At 42.9% G+C, this 24,448-nt stretch overlaps 1 protein-coding gene across 1 annotated transcript in view; it reads right to left on the bottom strand.

Annotated features, from left to right (window-relative positions):
- LOC124554183 (ankyrin-3-like) overlaps positions 1-24,448 on the bottom strand; it is a 65,567-nt gene that overhangs the window by 11,989 nt on the left and 29,130 nt on the right. Inside the window, exons 2-3 of the mRNA XM_047128253.1 lie at positions 6,630-7,203; positions 2,766-2,912 (exon numbers count right to left, since the gene is read on the bottom strand). Of these exons, the coding sequence (XP_046984209.1) occupies positions 2,766-2,912; positions 6,630-7,192 (710 nt within the window). The 5' untranslated portion in view covers positions 7,193-7,203. The remainder of the gene's footprint in view (positions 1-2,765; positions 2,913-6,629; positions 7,204-24,448) is intronic.

Genomic DNA, 24,448 nt, shown 5'->3' on the forward strand with positions numbered 1-24,448 from the left:
CCTCAGCGGAAAAGATCAATAAAAGCCGAATTACTTCAGCAAAGCGACAAAAGTAACTTCATTGTTCTGCAAGATAATTAATGCTTGACTGTCAGAGAGGTGGAAATTGTATTAAAATCTGGAACTAATGACATATTTTAATCTTCCGTAATTGTGTGAATGTATTTTAATTCACTTGATATCTCCCAGCCACAGAAACCACTCTCTTTCATTTGACATGACAGCAGTGAACAAAGAGGAAACAGCAAAGTCACTAAATGTGAACACAGATCACCCCCCCTCCCCACTACAAGTCAACCTGATCTGCGCATCAACCCTGGATCTATGATATTTCCTCAACAATACGAATTTCCCCCCCTCGCCACAGAAATTGGCGCCTGGTTCAGATACTCCGGTTTGCTGCGTACAGAACCAACAGCGACATTCCTGTTTCCAGAAGCGGGAGAAGGTACTACTCAGACACGACTCAACTGCGCATGCGCGTGGTTCCGCTCGTAACTGCTTAAATGAATCTGATGTGAACAGTTGAGACTTAACGCTCATCGGAGGTACTTTGTTGTTACTAAGCACTGCATTGTCTTCCTACAGCCTTTCACACATTTTGCTGTTGGCAGACACTTGTATGAGCGCTGTGTGTTTTTTGTTTATATATGAAGCATTTCCTTTGGAATTTATATTTCATTCCCTCGTTCATATTTTGTTGCTGCAGTATTATTCTGCAGTAGCGGTATACAGTAATGTCCTTTGTTAGAGTATCGGTTATTACCAGTCAAAATGACAAAAAATTAACTGAAAACTAAATCAATGGAAAACTCCCGGGATTCTAGAAAATTCCCGTTTTTCCTGGTTTTCCTGCAGATGAAAAAATTCCTAGGTCTTTCCCGGATCTTCCGGGTCGTATACACCATGTAATAGTCTCTTGTTAGAAATGGTATCAAACCCTTCTGGAAATCTAAGAATATGGAATCGATCTTAGATCCCTTGTCGACAGCACTCCTTACTTCATGGGCATAAATAGCTAGCTGTGTTGCACAAGAACGATATTTTCTGAATCCGTGTTGGTTATGTATCGATAAGTCATTTTCTTCAAGGTGAGTCATGATGTTCGAGTACAGTATATTCTCCAAAATCCTACTGCAAATTGAGGTCAGTAGTATGCGTCTGTAATTCAATAGGTTACTCCTATTTCCTTTCTTGAGTATTGGTGTGACCTTTGGTACTTTCCAGTCTTTAGGAACAGACCATTCGCCAAGTGAACGGTTGTATATGATTGCTAAGAAAGGCACTATTGTGTCTGCATACTCTGAAAGGAACCTGATTCGTATTCCATCTGGACCAGAAGAGTTGCCTTTCTTAAGTGATTTGAGTTGCTTCACAACACCTAAAATATATACTTTTATGTCACTCACGCTAACAGCTGTTCTGGTTTCGCATTCTTGAATAGTTACTTTGCCTTTTTTCGTGAAGGAATTAAGGAAAACTCTATTTAGTAACTCCGCTGTAGTGGCACCACCATCATTGTGGAAACTATATATATATATATATATATATATATATATATATATATATATATATATATATATATTTTCATTAGGATCAACTATCTTTGCCCACGTCGGTTGCTCATTTCTAAAAATAAAAGTTAACTATACCATGGAATTATGCAAAACGTCTCCTCGGTGAATGAAAACCACTACTCATCACACCTGGTGACCTCCATCATCAGTTGCAGGAAATTGTTTACGAGTGACGAGCCATACAGTGCTGTACGCATCTCCACTCAGCCACACCCACTGCATTTCTCACTTCTCGAGAGCAGATACCTCAACCATTAGACCAGCTGAGTGCGTTTGTTGGCGTAGATGGAATTACCGTTGTGGATGATGTTTTTTACCCATGGTTTGCAAACACTCCCACCAGAGGTTCTCATGTACATCCTCTACAGTAGGGTAACATCCACCGATTCGATTTCCCTTTTGCTACTCTTCCCACAAGTCCCTCGGGATAAACTCTAGTGCAAGTGTCGATGAGACACTGAGTCAGAAGTGGAGGTGTGCTCAGGCAGCCGACTGGTCACGGAGACTGCCTGCAATAAGCAGCAAATCTGGGTTCCTGTTCCAGTGCGGCACGGATTTCCAATAGTCACTACAGATGTAACTCACTAGGGAACCATTTAAGGAATACTCGAATTACATTTTAAGACATACCCAAAACAAGCTGCATGCTCATACCGGTACTAAATAATAACTTTGTAATTATTACTTTTATTTCTGTTTACCTTTCTTTCGTCATTTCTTCCTGAGTGTCTTCAATAACTTATATCTACAACCATTCACGTAAGTTTTGTTGAGTGGAATTGTATGAAACATCCCGTTTGCATACCCATTTAATTCAGAATCAATTTGTAAGAGACACAATCATCACTAAAAACAAAATCTAGATTCAACACATCAATATATAAAGAATCTTTGGAAATGGGTATGATTTGTATGTGACACTTCCTACGTAGCTAAAGTTGAGCGACTCTGAACTGAACTTAATTCTCACGGCAAATACAGAGAGCGAGAAATCTTCTGCACATGTGCTCAATCTTCAAAATATCATAGCCAAAAAAGTGAGAAATAAGTGATGTTTAATGGCAACTGTAACCTCTATCCAAAAACTGAAGGAATCTGTATTTTATTTTATTTACTATATCGGCTGGTTAATGCCAAAATAAGCAGTACTCTGAGGGTAAGACTTGGGGACGTGTGGCAACAACTCACCGGAAGCGAGAGACGGCTGCGTCATCAGGTGGAGGGGTGTGTCGGGCAGACGTGGGAGGCGCAGCTGCAGCAGGAGACCGGCTGTGGCCGCTGTGGGGTTGACTGTCAGAGTTGGGGGTGGACCCGCCCCCTGTGGCGGTCGGCGAGCTGCACAGAGAAACACTGTGTGGGTGGGCGTGTTCACACAGGGGCTCACTGCAGGCGATACAGCTGAGGGACTGTCCACCGGGGCAACAGAACACTCAGTGCCAACAACACCATCCTGTCACTTAAGGTGACTGTACCACCAATTAACTGATCTTTTTCTGCACTACTTCTGCTATATACCCCAATGGCATAGCTTGAGATGCAAAACAACAAATTGTTCACAATGAAGCACAAACCAAATCCCAAACATCAGGGCCAACAATTCTGCTGCCCTGACAGAACAACTATCAGACACAATTTAGAAGCAGTTAAAGTCATCTGGCTGCTACTTTTGGTTGTGAGGTGATTTGAAAACTGATATATGGATGCTGAATTATATCACAGGAGGAAGAGAGAGAGAGAGAGAGAGAGAGAGAGAGAGAGAGAGAGAGAGAGATCCAGCGATAGAGAAACAAACTGATAAGTTGGGGTATCAACTTACTGTTTAAACTATATGGTCATGGATATGCAGGCACTCTGATGTGAAGCCCGAGGGAATGAAGAAGATGGACAAGAATTACAAGAGCTATGCTATAAAAGTTATCGAGAGTATATTCAAAATTTGGATTTCAGTAAAGCAAATAGAACTGTATATACGCATGTAATGTCTCCACAATTCGATTCCTTGAAAAGACAGCACTGGTGATGTGTTACATAAACAACAATTTTTGTGTTGAGCAGTTTGCAGTAGAGGCCACCATTAAAAGAAAAAAATGGATTACACAGTGTATGCAATTTTATCTGATGGACAACGTTTACAACTTGCGAAGTAACCTGTAGTCTACTGAATATGGATTTTTTTTTAAATTTAAAAAGAAACAAAATAGACTTGTCTGGAGCATATGTATCCGAGAGAGAGAGGCAACAAATGATAGCTGGATGAAAACGTCACATCAATACTGACATTGTGGGAGATATGTCGTACACCTGTAGATGAACAGCGAATATAATCTGCTGTATGCCCGTAGCAGGAAACCTGATAGGATTCCCTGGACGACCTCTGGTAACGCCACAAGGAACTTCAAAAAAGACAGGGGGCAGAGATTTCCTGTCTGCTTTGTTAAAGGGAATGCACGGAAAATATTCAGGGCGATAGCTGAACAGAGACGAGAAGGAAATGTGATTGTAAGGCACAGCCTTGAGTGTGACAATGTTACTGTGCTGGCTGGAGTATTCTCTTCTTGTTTGCCCCCAGTGTGCATGAGTAGCCCCAGTGCTCATAGCTCCTGCTTGACTGGATATCTCAGGGAGTCACACCCTGCTCTTTGGGGCCAGTCACCCAGGGGTAGCGTCTTTTTTAGTAATCAGGAAAGTCTTCAGTCCCAGGTTTGAACCTCACCATCACTTGAATTTTGAATACGAATCATCAGCATTGGTGTCTGAAGACTTCCAGCATCAGGTGTCGCCTTCTTTCAGCCAACAGCCTTTCCAAAGAGGGCGGAGGGGCCGACAGAGGTTCAGGGCACTCTCTTTCCCTTGAGGTCTGAAACTGCTCCTAAATGAGGAAGAATTGGCAATGATCAAAGGTTGAGTAACCAACGAAAGGATAACGTTCTATGATTCTGGAGCTGGAAAGTTAGGAGTTCGAATGTGGTTGGGAGCCAGAAAATAAGAAACGGATTTCTGGTCACATGAGAATAGGGTAGTAGCAACAGCAGTAGGATTCAGTATCAATAGAAAGGCAGGGCAGAAAGTGAGTATAGATATGTTCTCATGAGAATCAAAAGCAAACCAACAACATGCATAGTTCAGGTATACATGATGACGCAAGTTGAAGGTGGAGAGAGAGAAAAAGTGAGGATATTGAACAGGTAATTCAGTACTATGTAATAGTCATTGAGTGACTGAAACGCCATCGTAGGGGAAGGAGTAGAAGAAAGGGTTACACGAGAATATGTACTTGATGATAGGAATAGGAGAGAAGAAAGGCTAGTTAAGTTCTACAGTAAATTTATCATAGTAATAGCTGGTATAGTCTGTTCAAAAATAACTAGACGAGGAGGTATACTTGGAAAAGGACCGAAATATGGGAGGTTTAAAGTCACACCATATTATTGTCAGGCAAACATTTTGAAATCAGATACTGGACTGTAAAGCATACCCAGGAGTAGATATAGAGTCATAACAATTTAGCAGTGATGAAGAGTAGGCTCAATTTTACGAGACTCGTCAGGAGCAATCGATGTACAGAGAGGTGGAATACAGTAGTACTAAGGAAAGAAGAGATGAGATTTATGTTCTCTGAGGCTACAGATACTGCAATAATAAGCAGCTCAATAGGTAGTTCAGTTGAAGAGGAATGGATATCTTTAACAACGACAGTAACAGAAGTTGGAAAGAAAAACGTAGGTACAAAGAAGCCAACTGCGAAGAAACCATGGAAAACATAAGAAATCCTTCCGCTGATCAATCGAAGATATAAGTTCAAAAATATTCAGGAAAATTCAGTAATAGAGAAATATGTCACTTAGGAATGAAATGAATAGGAAGTGCAGAGAGGCTAAGGCAAAATGGCACGAAAAATGTGAAGAAATCAAAGAAGAAATGATTCTTGGGACGACTGACGCAGCACATAGAAAAGTCAAAGCAATCTTCCACAGAATTAGAAGCAAGCGTGGTAATATTAAGAGCACAATGGGAATTCCAGTGTTAAATACAGAGGCGAGATCAGATAGTTGGAAAGAGTACACTGAAGGCGTCCCTGATTGGAACAACTTGTCCAATGGCGTGACAGAAGAACAAGCAGGAGTCGGTATGGAAAATATTGGTGATTAGAATCAGAATTTAAAAGCGCTTTGGAAAATTTAAGATCAAAGAAGGCAAAAGGTATAGACAACATTCAATCAGAAGTTCTAAAATCATTGGGAGAGGTGGCAAAAGGTCTATTCTCACTGGTGTGTAGAATGTATGAGTCTGGCAACATACAATCTGACTTTGAAAGAAATATAATCATCACGATTTGGGAGACTGCAAGAGCAGAGAAGCGTGAGAATTATCGCACAATCAGCTTAACAGCTCAAGCATCCACGTTTCTGACAAGGATAATACACAGGAGAATGAAAAGAAAATTGAAGTTCCGTGACGTTCATAGGATTTGTGGTCCTGGAGAAAGCGTTCGGCAATATCAAGTGGTTCAAGATGTTAGAAATTCAGACAAAAATACATGTACGCTATAGGAGAAGTCAAGTAATTTGCAATATGTACAAGAGGCAAGAAGGTAATATAAGAGTGAAAGACCAAGAATGAAGTACTCGGATTAAAAAGGGTGTCTGACAGGGATGTAATCCTTCGCCCCTACTGTTCAGTCTATACATCGAAGAAGCGATGACGGAAATAATGGAAAGATTGAAGAGTGGAATTAAAATTCAGGGTGAAATGATATAAGATTTGCTGATGACCGATTCTCTCAGTGACAGTGAAGAAGAATTACAGGGTTTGCTGAATGGAATGAACAGTCTAATGAGTACAGAATATGGAATCAGAGTAAATCAGAGAAAGGCGAAATTGATAAGAAGCAGTAGAAGTGGAAACAGTGAGAGACTTAGCATCGTGACTGACGATCATTAAGTAGATGACGTTAAGGTGCTATGCAATGTAGGCAGCAAAGAAACCCATGACGAACAAAGCAAGGACGACGTCAAATTCACACTAGCACTGCCAAAAAGGGAATTTGCTTACCAGGCTTCTGCCGGTGGCTCACCGAGCATACTGCTGACTTCAATGACTTCTTGCGGGTACTCGAGCACAGCGTCCGCCCAGCCCCGCGTGGCCATCACCTGCAGGTGGTCCTTTATGAAGGCGACGGCAGCCCTGGTGGCGTCCGGGCACGAGTGCCTCACTGCCGTGACGGCCGTCGCCGCTGCGGTCTCGACGGCCAACTGCGAGATCAGCTGCCGCTCGCAGGCAGCCTTCAGGGCCGACAAGCCGTATTTGTCGGCCGCCGAGAGCAGCTGGGCGGCCGTGTCGGGCAGCTGGGGGGCCTGCAGGGTATACGTGTAGGCGACCAGGAGCCTCAGCACCGGGCCCTCCACGTCGTCGATGCTCACCTGGCCGCAGCTGGCCTCCAGCATGTCGTGCGCGAACATCGCTGCGAACACGGGGCTCGCGGCTGCCAACACGGCCCTGTGAGCCGCCACCCTCGTCTCGCCCGCCACCAGCGTCACCAGGGCGTCTTCACCCCCGTCTACCAGGGCGGCCAGGGCCTCGGTTGTGTTGTTCTGAACCTCCGTAACTGCCGACATGGTGGGTGGTCCTGAAACACAGTGCCACTGAGCAGCCCTCACACTGCACCCTCAACACTTGTACGAGGCGCATGCATACCTGTATGAAACAGCAGCTGTGAAAGTGTTGTCCACCCTAAATCAATTGCAACGTCACCAGTTTCCTTCAAATGACAAGGGCCCGTACTGCTTTGCGATCACCTAAGGTTTGTAACTACCACTGCGGTGCTACGATAGACTGCTTTCACCTTCTAAAAATGTTATCGTTCTCAGTCAAAAGATGGTTTATTTATGTCATAGCAAAAAAATTAACAAAGCAACAAACGTGTTTCAGCCATAAAGTTACACGACTTATATTTAAATCCAAGTTGGTGGCACCTCTAACTAGGAAAAATTTTCTTCCTCCTTATCTCAAGTTCCTCAGATCCGTGACACCTGATCAGAAGCAATGTACATCTAATGCAGAAATCAGTTTCCTCGGTGAATGTCTCAGGGTAGGCACGATTAAACTTGACCGGCCACCATGGCCGAGTGGTTCTAGGCGCTTCAATCCGGAACCACGCGCCTGCTACGGTCACAGGTTCAAATCCTGCCTCGGGCATGGGTGTGTGTGATGTCCTTAGGTTAGTTAGGTTTAAGTAGTTCTAGGTTCTATTGGACTGATGACCTCCGATGTTAAGTCCCATAGAGGTCAGAGCCATTTGAGCGGTTTTGAACCACTAGTCTAAATTCATTGGTATGTTTAACTCTCCTTTGAACAGATTGATACCTGCGTCTTCTTTCTTCAGAAAAAGATGCAGCGCCCACCTCCGTGGTAAAGAATGCTGCATAATACAATCATAAATCATGTCGCCATTTTATCCGATTGTTGCGAGCTATGGTGTACCCAGGTATTTCCAGGTTGAGCAGTTTAGGAATGAAACTCGTTGCCTCCATTTCCAGAACGTGTGTTGTGGAACTTTCGCACAAATATAAATTTGCATCTCCTTTTGGCGTGGACGTGTTTGTAGAGCATCTTTGCCCCACAGAACGTTCGGGTACTTATTAGATGACACATACGTCATGGCTAAACCAAAGTAAGCTCTATCACAGCTCCGACATCACTCTTGACTCTCCTGGTCGTATGAGGGGCAAACGACGGAGTCAGTGAAATAGTTCCACACCCTACAGTGTAAACTGGCTTCCGAAATTCAGACAAGTGGGTTTTGCGAGAACGGCGTCCACTTTTTTCGAAACGTGCCGAATCAGAATCTCCATTCCACCAGCGTAAGACGTCTGCCGGACCGTTACGGTGCTAGCAGAGCGCCAAAGAATTCGTCCGAAGGCTTCTGTCGCGCCCGCCCGACGTGGATGGAGACGCCGAGGCAGTGCTGTACAGAGCGTAGCGCCGGAGGTCAGCGCAGCGTCGCAGGCCAACACGTACACTGCAGGCTTCTGGAAGCCACCCGACCAACCCAAGTCTTCCTTTCCCATCCCTCGTTAGTTGTACATTTGTTTCCGTTTTATGTCGCTTTGTGGTTTTTTCGCCTCCCCATACAAAGTATGCACTCAATGTTATAGGCTCAAAAATTTGGACACTGGCGTTGTAATCGCATAATGAACGACTTTTTACTGTTGTTTAAAGGCGTTGTTACCGTATTTTCCTACACCCAAGTGGTGTTGCATGTCAATAAACTAAGTGGTAAAAGCTGTAAAGCCGTTCACATTTCCATACAGTCTTCGAGCATCGACATGTTCCTCGTCTAAGAAACAGACGTCATTGTCTTATAAATCTTTAATGTATCCCGAGATCAGTGGTGTAGTTTTCTACTTTATTGTGACACTCGCAATGCGACTGTAGTTTAGACTGAGCTTTCGCAGATTCTTTCACTCAAACGGTTTTCTAGGTAATCACAAACTTGCCAAGATACTGAGCGGGATCGCGTCTGAATTATTAGAAGACAGAGAGCCATGGTCCCGATCACCTTCAGCATATTTTGGAGACACAATCTTCGTACGTGTCTGCGCCATGTAACTGGCAGAGAAACGTGTGTGAAATGCAAGTAGTGGCCTGCAGGAGGAGCTGGCCACTGTCCGCGAACAGCTGAACGTGTTGATGGCCGTGGTCAGCCGTCTTCAGGCTGCTGCCTCTGAGTGTAGCGGCAGTGGGGAGTCTGGTGCGTCGCAAGGTACACCCCAGGTGTTACACATGCGTCACCCACTGTCCCTGCTGTCGAGACATCTTCGCGGGTACAGGGCGCGGTTGGGCCACCCTCTCCCCAAGGGGAGCGGCGGTTTCAGCGTCGTTCGCGGCGCACGAGGCGGAGGGTCAATGTGGAGGCTGGTTGCGTGGCAACGCCCGATCTGCCTGTGAGTGGACATGTGGCTGCTCCTTCAGCAAGGTCCGAGCAGGCACACGGGGGGAGGGGTTTATTAGTTATTGGGAGCTCCAACGATAGGCGGGTGATGGAGCCCCTTAGGATAGCAGAAAGGTCGGGGAAGAAGGCCAGTGTTCACTCTGCTTGCCGGGGGGTCTCATCCGAGATGTGGAGGAGGCCCTGCCTGCGGCGATAGAGAGCATTGGGTGCACCCGATTGCAAATTGTTGCTCATGTCGGCACCAATGACTCCTGCCGTCTGGGTTCAGAGGTCATCGTCAGTTCGTACAGGCGGTTGGCGGAATTGGTGAAGGCAGAAAGCCTCGCTCGCGGGGTAGAATCAGAGCTAACTATTTGTAGTATCGTTCCCAGAACCGATCGCGGTCCTCTGGTTTGGAGCCGAGTGGAAGGCTTAAACCAGAGGCTCAGACGATTCTGCGGAGATTTGGGGTGCAAATTTCTCGACCTCCGCTATCGGGTGGAGAAACGTAGGGCCCCCTGAATAGGTCAGGCGTGCACTACACGTGAAGCGGCTACAAGGGTAGCGGACTATGTGTGGAGTGCACATGGGAGTTTTTTAGGTTAGAGAATTCCCTCCCTAGGCCTGACAGGATGCCTCCTGAGACGCGGCAAGGTAGGAGTAGGCAAAATGCAACAGGGAATAACAATATTAATGTGCTAATAGTAAACTGCAAGAGCGTCTATAGAGAGGTCCCAGAACTGTTCTCATTAATAAACGGTCATAACGCCCATATAGTACTAGGGACAAAGTTGGCTGAAACTAGACGTAAACAGTAATTAAATCCTAAACTTTGATTGGAATGTATACCGCAGAGACAGGCTGGACAGTCAAGGGGGGAGGCGTGTTTATAGTGATAAGAAGTGCTATAGTATCGAAGGAAATTGACGGAGATCCGGAATGTGAAATGATTTGGGTGTAGCTCACGGTTAAAAAAATGGTTCAAATGGCTCTGAGCACTATGGGACTTAACGTCTGTGGTCATCAGTCCCCTAGAACTTAGAACTACTTAAACCTAACTAACTTAAGGACATCACACACATCCATGCCCGAGGCAGGATTCGAACCTGCGACCGTAGCAGTCGCGCGGTTCCGGACTGCGCGCCTAGAACCGCTAGACCACCGCGGCCGGCCACGGTTAAAGTAGGCTCAGACATAGTAATTGGATGTCTCTATAGGCCCCCTGGCTCAGCAGCTGTTGTGGCTGAGCACCTGAAGGATAATTTGGAAAATATTTCGAGTAGATTTCCCCACAATGTTATAGTTCTGGGTGGAGATTTTAATTTGCCGTATATAGACTGGGAGACAAACATAGATAACGGGTGGCAGGGACAAAGAATTCAGTGAAATTTTTGTAAGTGCTTTATCTGAAAACTACCTTGAGCAGTTAACAGAGAACTGACTCGTGGCGATAACATATTGGACCACCTGGTGACAAACAGACCCGAACTATTTGAAACAGTTAACGCAGAACAGGGAATCGGCCATCATAAAGCGGTTACGGCATCGATGATTTCAGCCGTAAATAGAAATATTAAAAAAGGTAGGAAGATTTTTCTGTTTAGCAAAAGTGACAAAAAGCAGATTACATAGTACCTGACGGCTCAACACAAAAGTTTTGTCTCACGTACAGATAGTGTTGAGGATCAGAGGACAAAGTTCAAAACCATCGTACAATATGCGTTAGATGAGTATGTGCCAAGCAAGATCGTTAGAGATGGGAAAGAGCCACCGTGGTACAACAACCGAGTTAGAAAATTGCGGAAGCAAAGGGAACTTCACAGCAAACATAAACATAGCCAAAGACCCTTGCGGACAAACAAAAATTACGCGAAGCGAAATGTAGTGTGAGGAGGGCTATGCGAGAGGCGTTCAATCAATTCCAAAGTAAAGTTCTATGTACTGGCTTGGCAGAAAATCCTAAGAAATTTTGGTCCTATGTCAAAGCGGTAGGCGGATCAAAACAATGTCCACTCTGCGACCTAAATGGTACTGAAACAGAGGATGACAGACTAAAGGCCGAAATACTGACTTTTTCCAAAGCTGTTTCACAGAGGAAGACTGCACTGTAGTTCCTTCTCTAGATTGTCGTACAGATGACAAAATGGTAGATATTGAAATAGACGTCAGAGGGATAGAGAAACAAAATCGCTCAAAAGAGGAAAGGCTGCTGGACATGATGGGATACCAGTTCGATTTTACACAGAGTACGCGAAGGAACTTGCCCCCCCTTCTTGCAGCTCTGTCCCGTAGGTCTCTACAAGAGCGTAGCGTTCCAAAGGATTGGAAAAGGGCACAGGTCATCCCCGTTTTCCAAGAAGGGACGTCTAACAGATGTGCACAACTATAGACCTGTATCTCTAACGCCGATCAGTTGTAGAATTTTGAAACATGTATTCTGTTCGAGTATAATGACTTTTCTGGAATCTTGAAATCTACTCTGTAGGAATCAGCACGGGTTTCGAAAAAGACGGTCGTGTGAAACGCAGCTCGTGCTATTCGTCCACGAGACTCAGAGGGCCATAGACACGGGTTCACAGGTAGATGCCGTGTTTCTTGACTTCCGCAAGGCGTTCGATACAGTTCCCCACAGTCGTTTAATGAACAAAGTAAGAGCATATGGACTATCAGACCAATTGTGTGATTGGATTGAGGAGTTCCTAGATAATAGAACGCAGCATGTCATTCTCAATGGAGAGAAGTCTTCCGAAGTAAGAGTGATTTCAGGTAAGCCAGGGGAGTGTCATAGGACCGTTGCTATTCACTATGTACATAAATGACCTGGTGGATGACATCGGAAGTTCACTGAGGCTTTTTGCAGATGATGATGCTGTGGTGTATCGAGAGGTTGTAACAATGGAAAATTGTACTGAAATGCAGGAGGATCTGCAGCGAATTGACGCATGGTGCAGGGAATGGCAATTGAATCTCAATGTAGACAAGTGTAATGTGCTGCGAATACATAGAAAGATAGATCCCTTATCATTTAGCTACAAAATAGCAGGTCAGCAACTGGAAGCAGTTAAAATTATCTGGGAGTACGCATTAGGAGTGATTTAAAATGGAATGATCATATAGTTGATCGTCGGCAAAGCAGATGCCATTCATTGGAACAATCCTAAGGAAATGCAATCCGAAAACAAAGGTTACAGTACGCTTGTCCGCCCACTGCTTGAATACTGCTCAGCAGTGTGGGATCCGTACCAGATAGGGTTGATAGAAGAGATAGAGAAGATCCAACGGAGAGCGGCGCGCTTCGTTACAGGATCATTTAGTAATCGCAAAAGCGTTATGGAGATGATAGATAAACTCCAGTGGAAGACTCTGCAGGAGAGACGCTCAGTAGCTCGGTACGGGCTTTTGTTAAAGTTTCGAGAACATACCTTCACCGAAGAGTCGAGCAGTATATTGCTCCCTCCTACCTATATCTCGCGAAGAGACCGTGAGGATAAAATCAGAGAGATTAGAGCCCACACAGAAGCATACAGACAATCCTTCTTTCCACGAACAATACGAGACTGGAATAGAAGGGAGAACCGATAGCGGTACCCAAGGTACCCTCCGCCACACACCGTCAGGTGGCTTGCGGAGTACAGATGTAGATGTAGATATGCAGGGCGCGGCGGTGAGACACTCTGGACTCACATTCGGGAGGACAGTGGTTCGACCACACACCGTGCAGTGGTCTGCAGCAGGTCTGCAGACCAAGGGCGAATGAGTGGATGTGGCTGCTTGTCATTTGTGTCTTCTGCACCGGTTCTCTGTTTGCTGTCCACCCACACAGGTTTTTCTTCATAGAGTCTCTCTCAATAGGAGTGCCGTGATGGTGCCCTAGGAGAGGCATGACCTTTAAGGTAGCCCTACCGGTCTTCATTACCGAATGTTCCACAAATTGCAACAGGTATTTACTTGTCGGTGTGTCGTTTCCCAGGAAAACCGTGAGGAAGTGGTCTCATTTCGTCCATCATTAAAGTTGTTTACAAGCTTTCCAATGAGTACGACGTGCATTAAACTACTTTTCAATATTTTTATAATTTCCAATGGTGGTCATGTTTTCTTCTACAGTGTAATTTCCGTGTGTGGGTCACACAAGTCAGAAACGATTTCACGGTGCCATCAATTTGGAATCTTTACAGTCGCCTCATCAGTATGAATTGCAGACTTCTTTATTCTTTTTCCACCCGAATTAGAAATTAATCAGCGAAAGAACTACGTCCTCTTGGTTTATTAATGACTAAACATTTGGCTGAGCTTTTGATATATTATCAATTTCTTCCACCCCTGAGAGGCGTTTTTGATGTGATGGGGCCTTCCACTGTAATTCCACATGTCTGATGGCATCTGGTCTTTATCAACCAACTGGTCTAGAAATAGTCAAATAATCGACGAAACTAGTTTTTCAGACAGTATTTTCTGAATAGACAGCCAACCATGGTCCAATATTTCTAAGACAATATATCGTAGTCCGGATAGATTGCTAGGTAACAATGTCTTTCTTAGTTTTTCTTAAGAGGGGACTTCTTTCCACGTTGATTAAAATGAAAATTGCAACTCGTAATCTCTGGTTCAGGAAATAATTTTCCAGCTGATGGGAATGGACATTAGCAACTTCCAGAGTCGTTATGAGAGAACAAGGTTCGATCCGAGCACATTTTTATTTGCCAAATAATAGTAATTATTAGGACTGTATAGTATGTCTCAAATAGTGAGGTGCATTCTGACTCCTAACGTGTACACAATTATCTTTCATGATTCAAACCAACTGTTAGCAGTGGTTAAATTGTGCTCTGTGCAAAATTCTGCCAGGCAGCTTCCCCTTTCATTCCCTTAATTCAATTCATTTTCCTCCAACTTTCCTTCCACTTCGTATTCCGACTATCAATTTCGAGTGCCGCATCACAAGTTTTCATCTCGCTTAAAGATCTGAGCAATTTCTCCTCTCTCAAAAAGCATTTCCTTAATCTCTTCGTCATTTTCGGAACTAGTTGACGTGCAAGCCAGTACTTCTGTAACTGGTTTGGCTGTGTGTCTGTCCTGGCCGTGGTAGCGACTTCACTGTGCTGCTCAGATAGCAGTAAGATGTTAGTGTTTTCGGCCGAGAACGATATTAGATTTCCAGTGACCTCAGGGAGAAATCTAAGGAGGAGCTATTCTCAAACACACGCATTTCTTGCTACCAGATGCTGAGAAGAAGACAGGCATTGTGAAGAATCTAGCCACATCAAGATAAAGGACCCAGATTAAAATACATAAGCACAATCATCGTCCAACTGAGCTACTTATAAAATTACGGGGGCGTTCGATCTGCAACGCTACACTTTTTTCTCGGCCAATTTCAGTTGGAAAAATGCGAAATTTTGTGAGACATCGTGGAACATTTCTGCTTCAGCCCCTACAGCTTCATAGAATTCCATCAGCTGACAGCACCATAAGTAGCCTCCAAAATGGCGTCTGTAAAGGAGGTGCGACCCAAGCTGAGAGCGGTCACCGAGTTTCTTTCGGATGAAAACCAGAGCATCGGAGATCTTCATATCCGCTTGCAGAATGTCTGAGGAGATTTGGCAGTGAAGAGAAGCACCGTGAGTCGTAGTGCGAGGTGTCTGTCAGCGTCAGAAGAGCTTACTGGTGATCCACGCCTGGCCTAGCAGCGCCATCGTCGCAGCAAGGTTGTGCACATCTGGCCGACCTCCACGTGTCGGTCAGCTGCAGACGGCTGAGACTCCTGCGATGTGGGAACGTGCTCTCATTCAGGGTGACCGGTGGATCACTCACAGCTGAACAACCCGCATCTCGCACCTTCCGACTTCCGTCTGTTTGGTCCAACGAAGGATGCACTCCACGGCAAGCAGTACACGGATGACGGGCAGGTCACTGATGCAGCAAGACGTGAGTGGCTGATCAACTGTTTATTCACTCTGTCAGTTGAATGAAACAACCAGATGAAACTGGGCATGTCAGCTATATGAACACTTTTTCAACCACTCTCTGGGTTTGCAATGTAGCTAATTATTACGAATTGTCATCTTACATCGAAAGCGTAGCTTACCACGGAGCTGGGAGGAGAGCAGAATTTTGGTTCTCACGCTGGAACAGCTGATTTCAAGTGAATAACTTCAGTACTTTCGGAGATATAAATTTTTACCTAAGGGACAACTGATGGATTCATCTATAGCATCAATTGAAACTACAACCAGAAGTACAGGTCCATAAGATCTAATTGTCTGGAATTTTCTTTCGTTTCATTACCACAGATTTCTGGCTAAATAAAAAGTAGTTTGGAAAATAATTATTTCATCGTGTTTTGGTTATTTAAGTGTTTTGCAGGGTCTGAGGAATGAAATGGCACATAATTTAAGGTCGTGGCTAGGTTCAATGAAGATAAAATAATCATGTTTTTCGTTCTAGTATGGATTAATTCACAATACGAAAGATGCAGCAAAATTCAATGTTAGATACAAACTGGAAGGCGCATAAAGAATCATGTATCATTGCCTATAATGGAGGTATTAAAGATAATTATAGATCATTCTCAAGTTGTGTTTTGTTTCATGGAAATTCCAATTAGTGACGTTGGATATTGAAAATCGAGAAGAGATTTGGCCTTTATGTTTCAGTTAATGTGTTTATTGGAAATAATAAATGAATCATCAAGTATAAATGTGATTTGGACGCTTGGGAGACAGAACACGTATAAATAAACCTGAGATCACTGGTGTGCAAGTCGCTGAGCGAGTCCCTCGCCTGTCTTCCCTCAGGACACCTCTTCTGGTTTGTATCTAACATTGTGTTCTGCTGTATCCCTCCTATATTCAGAGTTAATCCATGCTACATCTGAAGACGTATTTGCTTGTTCGACCTGCACTGAACCTTGCCATGACCAATAATTTATCCTTTTCCACGTTAAATGTTTCTAATCTTTACTCCAATATTAGGATTTCATTTTAAAAAATCACTTTAACCACCAAATGACGTTCACAGTTACGGCCATTAGTAGCAATGCGTGGCCCCATTTGACACATATAACTTGTATCTCAAACACCTAGCTATATCTAGTCTGTCCCGAGTTCTCCCCCCTCCCTCCCCCATGAACCATTGACCTTGCCGTTGGTGGGGAGGCTTGCGTGCCTCAGCGATACAGATAGCCGTACCATAGGTGCAACCACAATGGAGGGGTATCTGTTGAGAGGCCAGACAACAAACATGTGGTTCCTGAACAGGGGCAGCAGCCTTTGGTAGCCGCAGGGGCAACAGTCTGGATGATTGACTGATCTGGCCTTCTGACGCTAACCAAAACGGCCATGCTGTTGTGGTACTGTGAACGGCTGAAAGCAAGGGAAACAACAGCTGTAATTTGTCCCGAGGGCATGCAGCTATACTGTGTGGGTAAATGATGGCGTCCTCTTGGGTAAAATATTTCGGAGGTACAATAGTCCCCCATTCGGATCTCCGGGAGGGAACGACTCGAGAGGACGGCGTTATCAGGAGAAAGAAAACTGGCGTTCTACGGATCGGAGCGTGAAATGTCAGATCCCTTAATCGGGCAGGTAGGTTAGAAAATTTAAAAAAGGAAATGGGTAGGTTAAAGATAGATATAGTGGGAATCCGTGAAGTTTGGTGGCAGGAGGAACAAGACTTTTGGTCAGGTGAATACTGGGTTATAAATACAAAATCAAATAGGGGTAATGCAGGACTAGGTTTAATAATGAATAAAAAAATAGGAGTGCGGGTTAGCTACTACAAACAGCATAGTGAAGGCATTATTGTGGCCAAGATAGACACAAAGCCCATGCCTACTACAGTAGTACAAGTTTATATGCCAACTAGCTCTGCAGATGATGAAGAAATTGATGAAATGTATGACGAGATAAAAGAAATTATTCAGCTAGTGAAGGGAGACGAAAATCTAATAGTCATGGATGACTGGAATTCGAGTGTAGGAAAAGGGAGAGAAGGAAACATAGGTGAATATGGATTGGGGGTAACAAACGAAAGAGGAATCCGTCTGGTAGAATTTTGCAGAGAGCATAGCTTAAACATAGCTAACACTTGGTTCAGGAATCATGAAAGAACGCTGTATAGATGGAAGAACCCTGGAGATACTAAAAGGTTTCAGAAAGATTATATAATGGTAAGACAGAGATTTAGGAACCAGGCTTCAAATTGTAAGACATTTCCAGGGGCACATGTGGACTCCGACCACTATCTATTGGTTATGAACTGTAGATTAAAACTGAAGAAACTGCAAAAAGGTGGGAATTTAAGGAGATGGGACCTGGATAAACTGAAAGAACCAGAGGTTGTACAGAGTTTCAGGGAGAGCATAAGGGAACAATTGACAAGAATGTGGGAAATAAATACAGTAGAAGAAGAATGGGTAGCTCTGAGGGATGAAGTAGTGAAGGCAGCAGAGGATCAAGTAGGTAAAAAGACGAGGTCTAGTAGAAATCCGTGGGTAACAGAAGAGATACTGAATTTGATTGATGAAAGGAGAAAATATAAAAATGCAGTAAATGAAGCAGGCAAAAAGGAATACAAACGTCTCAAAAATGAGATCTACAGGAAGCGCAAAATGGTTAAGCAGGGATGCCTAGAGGACAAATTTAAGGATGTAGAGGCTTATCTCACTAGGGTAAGATAGATACTGCCTACAGGAAAATTAAAGAGAGCTTTGGAGAAAAGAGCCACTTGTATGAATATCAAGAGCTCAGATGGAAAACCAGTTCTAAGCAAAGAAGGGAAAGCAGAAAGGTGGAAGGAGTATATAGAGGGTTTATACAGGGGCGATGTTCTGGAGGAAAATATTATGGAAATGGAAGAGGATGCAGATGAAGCTGAAATGGGGGATATGATACTGCGTGAAGAGTTTGACAGAGCACTGTAAAACAAGACCCTGGGAGTAGACAACATTCCATTAGAACTACTGACAGCCTTGGGAGAGCCATTCCTGACAAAACTCTACCATCTGGTGAGCAAGATGTATGAAACAGGCGAAATTCCGTCAGACTTCAAGAAGAATATAATAATTCCAATCCCAAAGAAAGCAGGTGTTGACAGATGTGAAAATTACCGAACTATCAGTTTAATAAGTCACAGCTGCAAAATACTAACGCGAATTCTTTACAGACGAATGGAAAAACTGGTAGAAGCCGACCTCGGGGAAGATCAGTTTGGATTCCGTAGAAATACTGGAACACGTGAGGCAATACTGATCTTTCGACTTATCTTAGAAGAAAGATTAAGGACAGGCAAACCTACGTTTCTAGCATTTGTAGATTTAGAGAAATGCTTTTGACAATATTGAGTGGAATACTCTTTCAAATTCTGAGGTGGCATGAGTAAAATACGGGGAGCGAAAGGCTATTTACAATTTGTACAGAAATCAGATGGCAGTTATAAAGAGTCGAGGGTCATGAAAGGGAAGCAGTAGTTGGGAAGGGAGTGAGACAGGGTTGTAGCCTCTCCCTGATGCTATTCAATCTGTATGTTGACCAAGCAGTAAAGGAAACAAAAGAAAAGTTCGGAGTAGGTATTAAAATCCATGGAGAAGAAATAAAAACTTTGAGGTTCGCCGATGACATTGTAATTCTGTCAGAGACAGCAAAGGACTTGGAAGAGTAGTTGAACGGAATGGATGGTGTCTTGAAAGGAAGATATAAGATGAACATCAACAGAAGCAAAACGAGGATAATGGAATGTAGTCGAATTAAGTCGGGTGATGTTGAGGGTATTAGATTAGGAAATGAGACACTTAAAGTAGTAAAGGAGTTTTGCTATTTAGGGAGTAAAATAACCGATGATGGTCGAAGTAGAAAGGATATAAAATGTAGACTGGCAATGGCAAGGAAAGCGTTTCTCAAGAAGAGGACTTTGTTGACATCGAGTATAGACTTAAGTGTCAGGAAGTCGTTTCTGAAAGTATTTGTTTGGAGTGTAGCCATGTATGGAAGTGAAACATGGACGATAACTAGTTTGGACAAGAAGAGAATAGAAGCTTTCGAAATGTGGTGCTACAGAAGAATGCTGAAGATTAGATGGGTATATCGCATAACTAATGAGGAGGTGCTGAATAGGATTGGGGAGAAGAGACGTTTGTGGCACAACTTGACTAGAAGAAGGGATCGATTGGTAGGGCATGTTTTGAGGCATCAAGGGATCACAAATTTAGCATTGGAGGGCAGTGTGGAGGGTAAAAATGGTAGAGGGAGACCAAGAGATGAATACACTAAGCATATTCACAAGCATGTGGGTTGCAGTAAGTACTGGGAGATGAAGCTTGCACAGGATAGGGTAGCATCGAGAGCTGCATGAAACCAGTCTCAGGACTGAAGACCACAACAACAACAACAATCTGACTCCCTTCGGGGCTGCATTTTCAGCAAAACAGAAATACGTATTTTTTAATTATTTTCTGACTGAGAAAGCAGATTCCAGTTTTCAGAACATTCTTCATTCCCTTTTCACCCCCTTCCGGGTTGAAATTTGGGGCAATACCTTCCTAGACGACGCGTACAGTGTAAGGTCCGCACCCCCTGAAGACTTCGAGTTCCTCACCTTATCTGACCCGACCCCGTCTAGCAGGGAAGAGGCGAGGAGCGTCCCACACTGCACATCCTACAGCGACTCATGTTCACGGTCGGTGCTGCAGTGTCTGCAGTCTGTGGTTAGCGTCCCAGGTTCGATTCCCGACAGAGTCGCTAGTTTCCTTCTCTCGGGGTCTGGGTGTTTGCGCCGCCCCCGTAACTTCGGGTCATCTCCACCGCCGAGCAGATCGGCCAAGTTGAAGGAAACGGGACGGCTTTCTCCTACAGGCCGAACAACCTCGGGTGCAAATTTCCCGGCCAACACCGCCACCTCAGTCTGTTTCCATGGTTCCGCAAGCTCAGTCGGTAAAAACTAAAGCCTTGTAGGACCACTCTAATAAGTGTGTGTGTGTGTGTGTGTGTGTGGTGTGTGTGTGTGTGTGTGTCCGCGCAGTCCACAGAGAACTTTCACTGTATCTATACCGGAACGAAAAATTTATACAATTACTGTTGCGAAATTATGCCAACATGTACACTTCTGTATGATTTATACAAGCTGAAGGAAACGTTCTTCTGCCTGAAAACTTCATGTGGCGTACACATTTTTTACGCGCCAGTCTTTTCCGACTCAGCGTGAAACATCGCTTCCAAACGATATGAAGCACACGAAATGCACTGTCATGAATGTAACTGTATACCCTCATGTGCATAACCGTAATACGTTATAGTGCTCTTTCCACACAGTTCTCTAGTATGAACCAAATCTAAACCTAAAGCACCACAAAATTAATATCGTGATGGGGCATGCAGTAAAACTAAGTAACCACCTACAGATCCAAACCTGAGACGACTTTGCGGAATGTGGTGGTGAGTACTTTGTTCAGCGAAGCCGTTCTTCGCTGCGCCGTGACGTTAGTGTTGCTGCTGGCTCCGCCGTCGCCCCCCCCCCCCCCCCCCCCCCCCCCCGCCCGCTCAACCTTGTGCTCGCAGCAGCCGGTTTCCACCAGCCTCGCCGCGTGACGTCACCCGCTGACCCTCGAGGCCAACGAGAAAGACAGGCCGCGCCGCGTACGTCACACAGAGGATGTCACGTGACCGGCAGCGTCCTAACATCTTGTCACTTCAGAATAGATAGCACCTCTTTCTCAAATGCGTCCACGAAAGTTTTATACGAATTAAAGTTGTGCTGGGTACATATATACTAGATTTCTGAATACTGGTAAACTTCGATGCGAGATATACTTAGAAACCTAGCAATCAAGAACACTGATGTAGGCACACGTATTTAATAGCTGAAAAACAGCAGGTCTGGCATGACAAATAAAACATATGCATCCCAATTACGAGTTTATTCAATTTGTTTGCTTACTAACCAAGCACAGTTTACGTCTAGATGTATGTGGTTTTAGACATTTTTGTCTCCAGTAACCGGTAAAGTAATTACACTTCACAATAATTGCATGAAGGAAAGGAAAGAATGTGTACAGATTTTTATCTAAAATGCAGTTACAGACAACTAATTTTCGACAGCCTCTCACATAGAATTCCATTCATAACATTATTTGTAAGTGTATGAACATTTCTAACAGATAGCGAAATATTCAAATCATAATGATCGAAACAAGTTAAAAGATAGACGTGTCGTAGGCATTTTCGTTCTAGATTACATTCACGCAAGGCGCAGAGAAATATAGGTAGGCCGCCTTTGCTTTCAGTAGGTGTTTTTTTCCTCACACGAAAGAAAATGTGAGCAGCCGATATTTTTCCTCTTATATTTCGCCGAATTTTCTCCAAGGTGTTTCATTTTTGATGAGTGAAAATTTAATTACAAAAGATGCTCATCTCTACAGAATGATTTCGACGACGTTGTGCATTACGCCACAGTTTTGACAACACTTGTAGGGCGATCACCTGAATGTAATAGATGTACCTTATTTCCTGTTTTGCACAAATGCCACATTGTTTCTAAGAGGCATAATAAAATTGCTTCTATCAAATACTCTAAGATAGGAATTATTACGTTCTTGGATATGAACAAACCCGAATTGTCAGAAGCAAATTCTCACCTGTATTTTTCTTGCATATTTTATTCATTGCAATTAGAAAAAGGCACCTGATAATGAGGAAGAGGTTTCCTCGAAACAGGGTGTGCAAAATAAAGTAACTTGTAATATATTTATGCACCATTTCAGTGCAGTAATGTGTTCATTGTAAATAAGTATTACAGTAGTTCTATTACCTTGTAAATTAATAAAAAACTTTTTTATTTTAAATTCAGTGCATTAGTATTTGTAAAATGACTCTTAGTGTTCATTAAAAAATGACGATCATTCCACTTGGGACCTGTGGAATGGTACATTAGCTTATTTGTTTTAGTTGTAAATATATGTCATGTATTGTTGTTTTTCTGACATGTTCCACATCCTGGAGGGCCTCCTCACTACGGATCAATTGGAATGAAAGTTAATCTAATCTAATCTAAAAACAAAAATCTCACCTGTAGTTTGACAAGAATTTGTCACTTACCTGTCTCTTGAGGAAGCCAGTGTTGATGCAGATATTATGTTTATGGAATAAGGGCTATTAGTTTTTTGGAAGAACTGCTACATCATTTCAGAATTCTCCACAATGGAAAAATTTCTACTTGGAGTACTGACTGTGTAGTAATTTTTAAAACACATTCACAAGGCTACGAAGTCAAAAAAGTACTTTCTGTAAATATATATATTGCTTTGTGTCTGAAGATGACACTACAAAATGCATAATCTAAGTTGTGTATTTTTTTCCATTTTATGCTCACTGCACTGTATATTCTAAGTAGTTCCAATATAAAATTGAACATTTACCATCTTGGATTACCAGTTTAATTCTCTACTGGCCCCCTAACTGTCAAGCAGCACCCACATATACAAATAGAAGGAGCTGATGGAGAAGGAACCAAATAAAAGTAAATGAATTTCCAAATTGAAAGGACAATTTCAATTTATAAGGGGCCCTGTATCCAGGACAGTAGTATCTAAAACTTTTTTGAATATACCCACATGTGTTTGTTGGCTTACATCTGCAACACCTGAGATAAACTATCATCAAACAGTATACTACATGTAACTTTCCACAAATCAGCAACAAGCACTACTTGATAAACATTCAAATTTCTTTAGCTTTATGCTTTCTGTACAACACGAATTTATACCAAGGTCTCTCTGTCCTAATACCCCCCCCCTCCAAAACAAACAAACACACACACACACACACACACACACACACACACACACACACACACACACAGAGAGAGAGAGAGAGAGAGAGAGAGAGAGAGAGAGAGAGAGAGAGACTTGAATATACCAAGAATAAACATCAGTAGATTTTTTTCACTTTTCACTTCATTCCTAACTGAAGTGTAGTATAGCAAGAACCAGGTATCAGACAATAATGAACAGGAACAAGCATTTCACATACATAATTTATTTTAACAAATTTGTAATGCATTTAAAAACACACATTTTCATTACTCATAACAGTTGATATTAATTGAGGTAAGATAATAGATTAGTTCATAAACATTAGGGAGGTAAATTTGTGGCATCTTTTAAACTCACTACAGTAGTGTGATAAATTTGTAAATATAATTTTACATCTTACTGTGAGCTTTCAAGTTTCCAATAGAAGTGACTCTATATGCCCCTTTGAAGGTTTTAATGAAACAAGATGTTTCAACCTATTGGTGCTATACATTTCATGGCAATACGATACTGCCTTAGGTCAATTTATTATTCATTTAATGGTACTATTCTCAAAAATTTAGAGGCAGTTTACACTTCTAATAAATTCTTTACAGGCATTGTAGAAAATATGATAGAATTAGCCAAATAATCACAAAATCTGTTGCTGCCATGGATGTGACACCAAGAAAAACAAAAACATATGCTTCAATCAGACTAAATGCCTGACTATATAAAAGAAATTAGACACAAAGTTCTCTGAAAATGCTTTACAACCATATTTGCAGTATCACTACTTTATCAAACAATATTTGCAGTTGAATTTGCTTTCTCATGCTGTATATATATATATATATATATATATATATATATATATATATATATATATATATGCAAATCTGAGGTATAGATGCCAAGTGTGGAGACACTGAAGCATTTGTACCAAGATTTATTTTCTGCTCCACATCTGTGTTCAATGTAATTTTAATGTAAACAAACCAGCCACAGAAACAACATATGTATAAGCATTATGTAATTGTAGATTATATGTGTAATGTTTGCAGACTGGACAAAAATAAAGAAATGAAAACTCAAGCAATCAAGTGGGCTACTAGTGTGCCCTGTTGCACTTTTCATTATCAGGAAAGCATGAATAGACAC

The sequence above is a fragment of the Schistocerca americana genome, chromosome 11 (assembly GCF_021461395.2).
Source record: "Schistocerca americana isolate TAMUIC-IGC-003095 chromosome 11, iqSchAmer2.1, whole genome shotgun sequence".
NCBI classification, from domain to species: domain Eukaryota; kingdom Metazoa; phylum Arthropoda; class Insecta; order Orthoptera; family Acrididae; genus Schistocerca; species Schistocerca americana.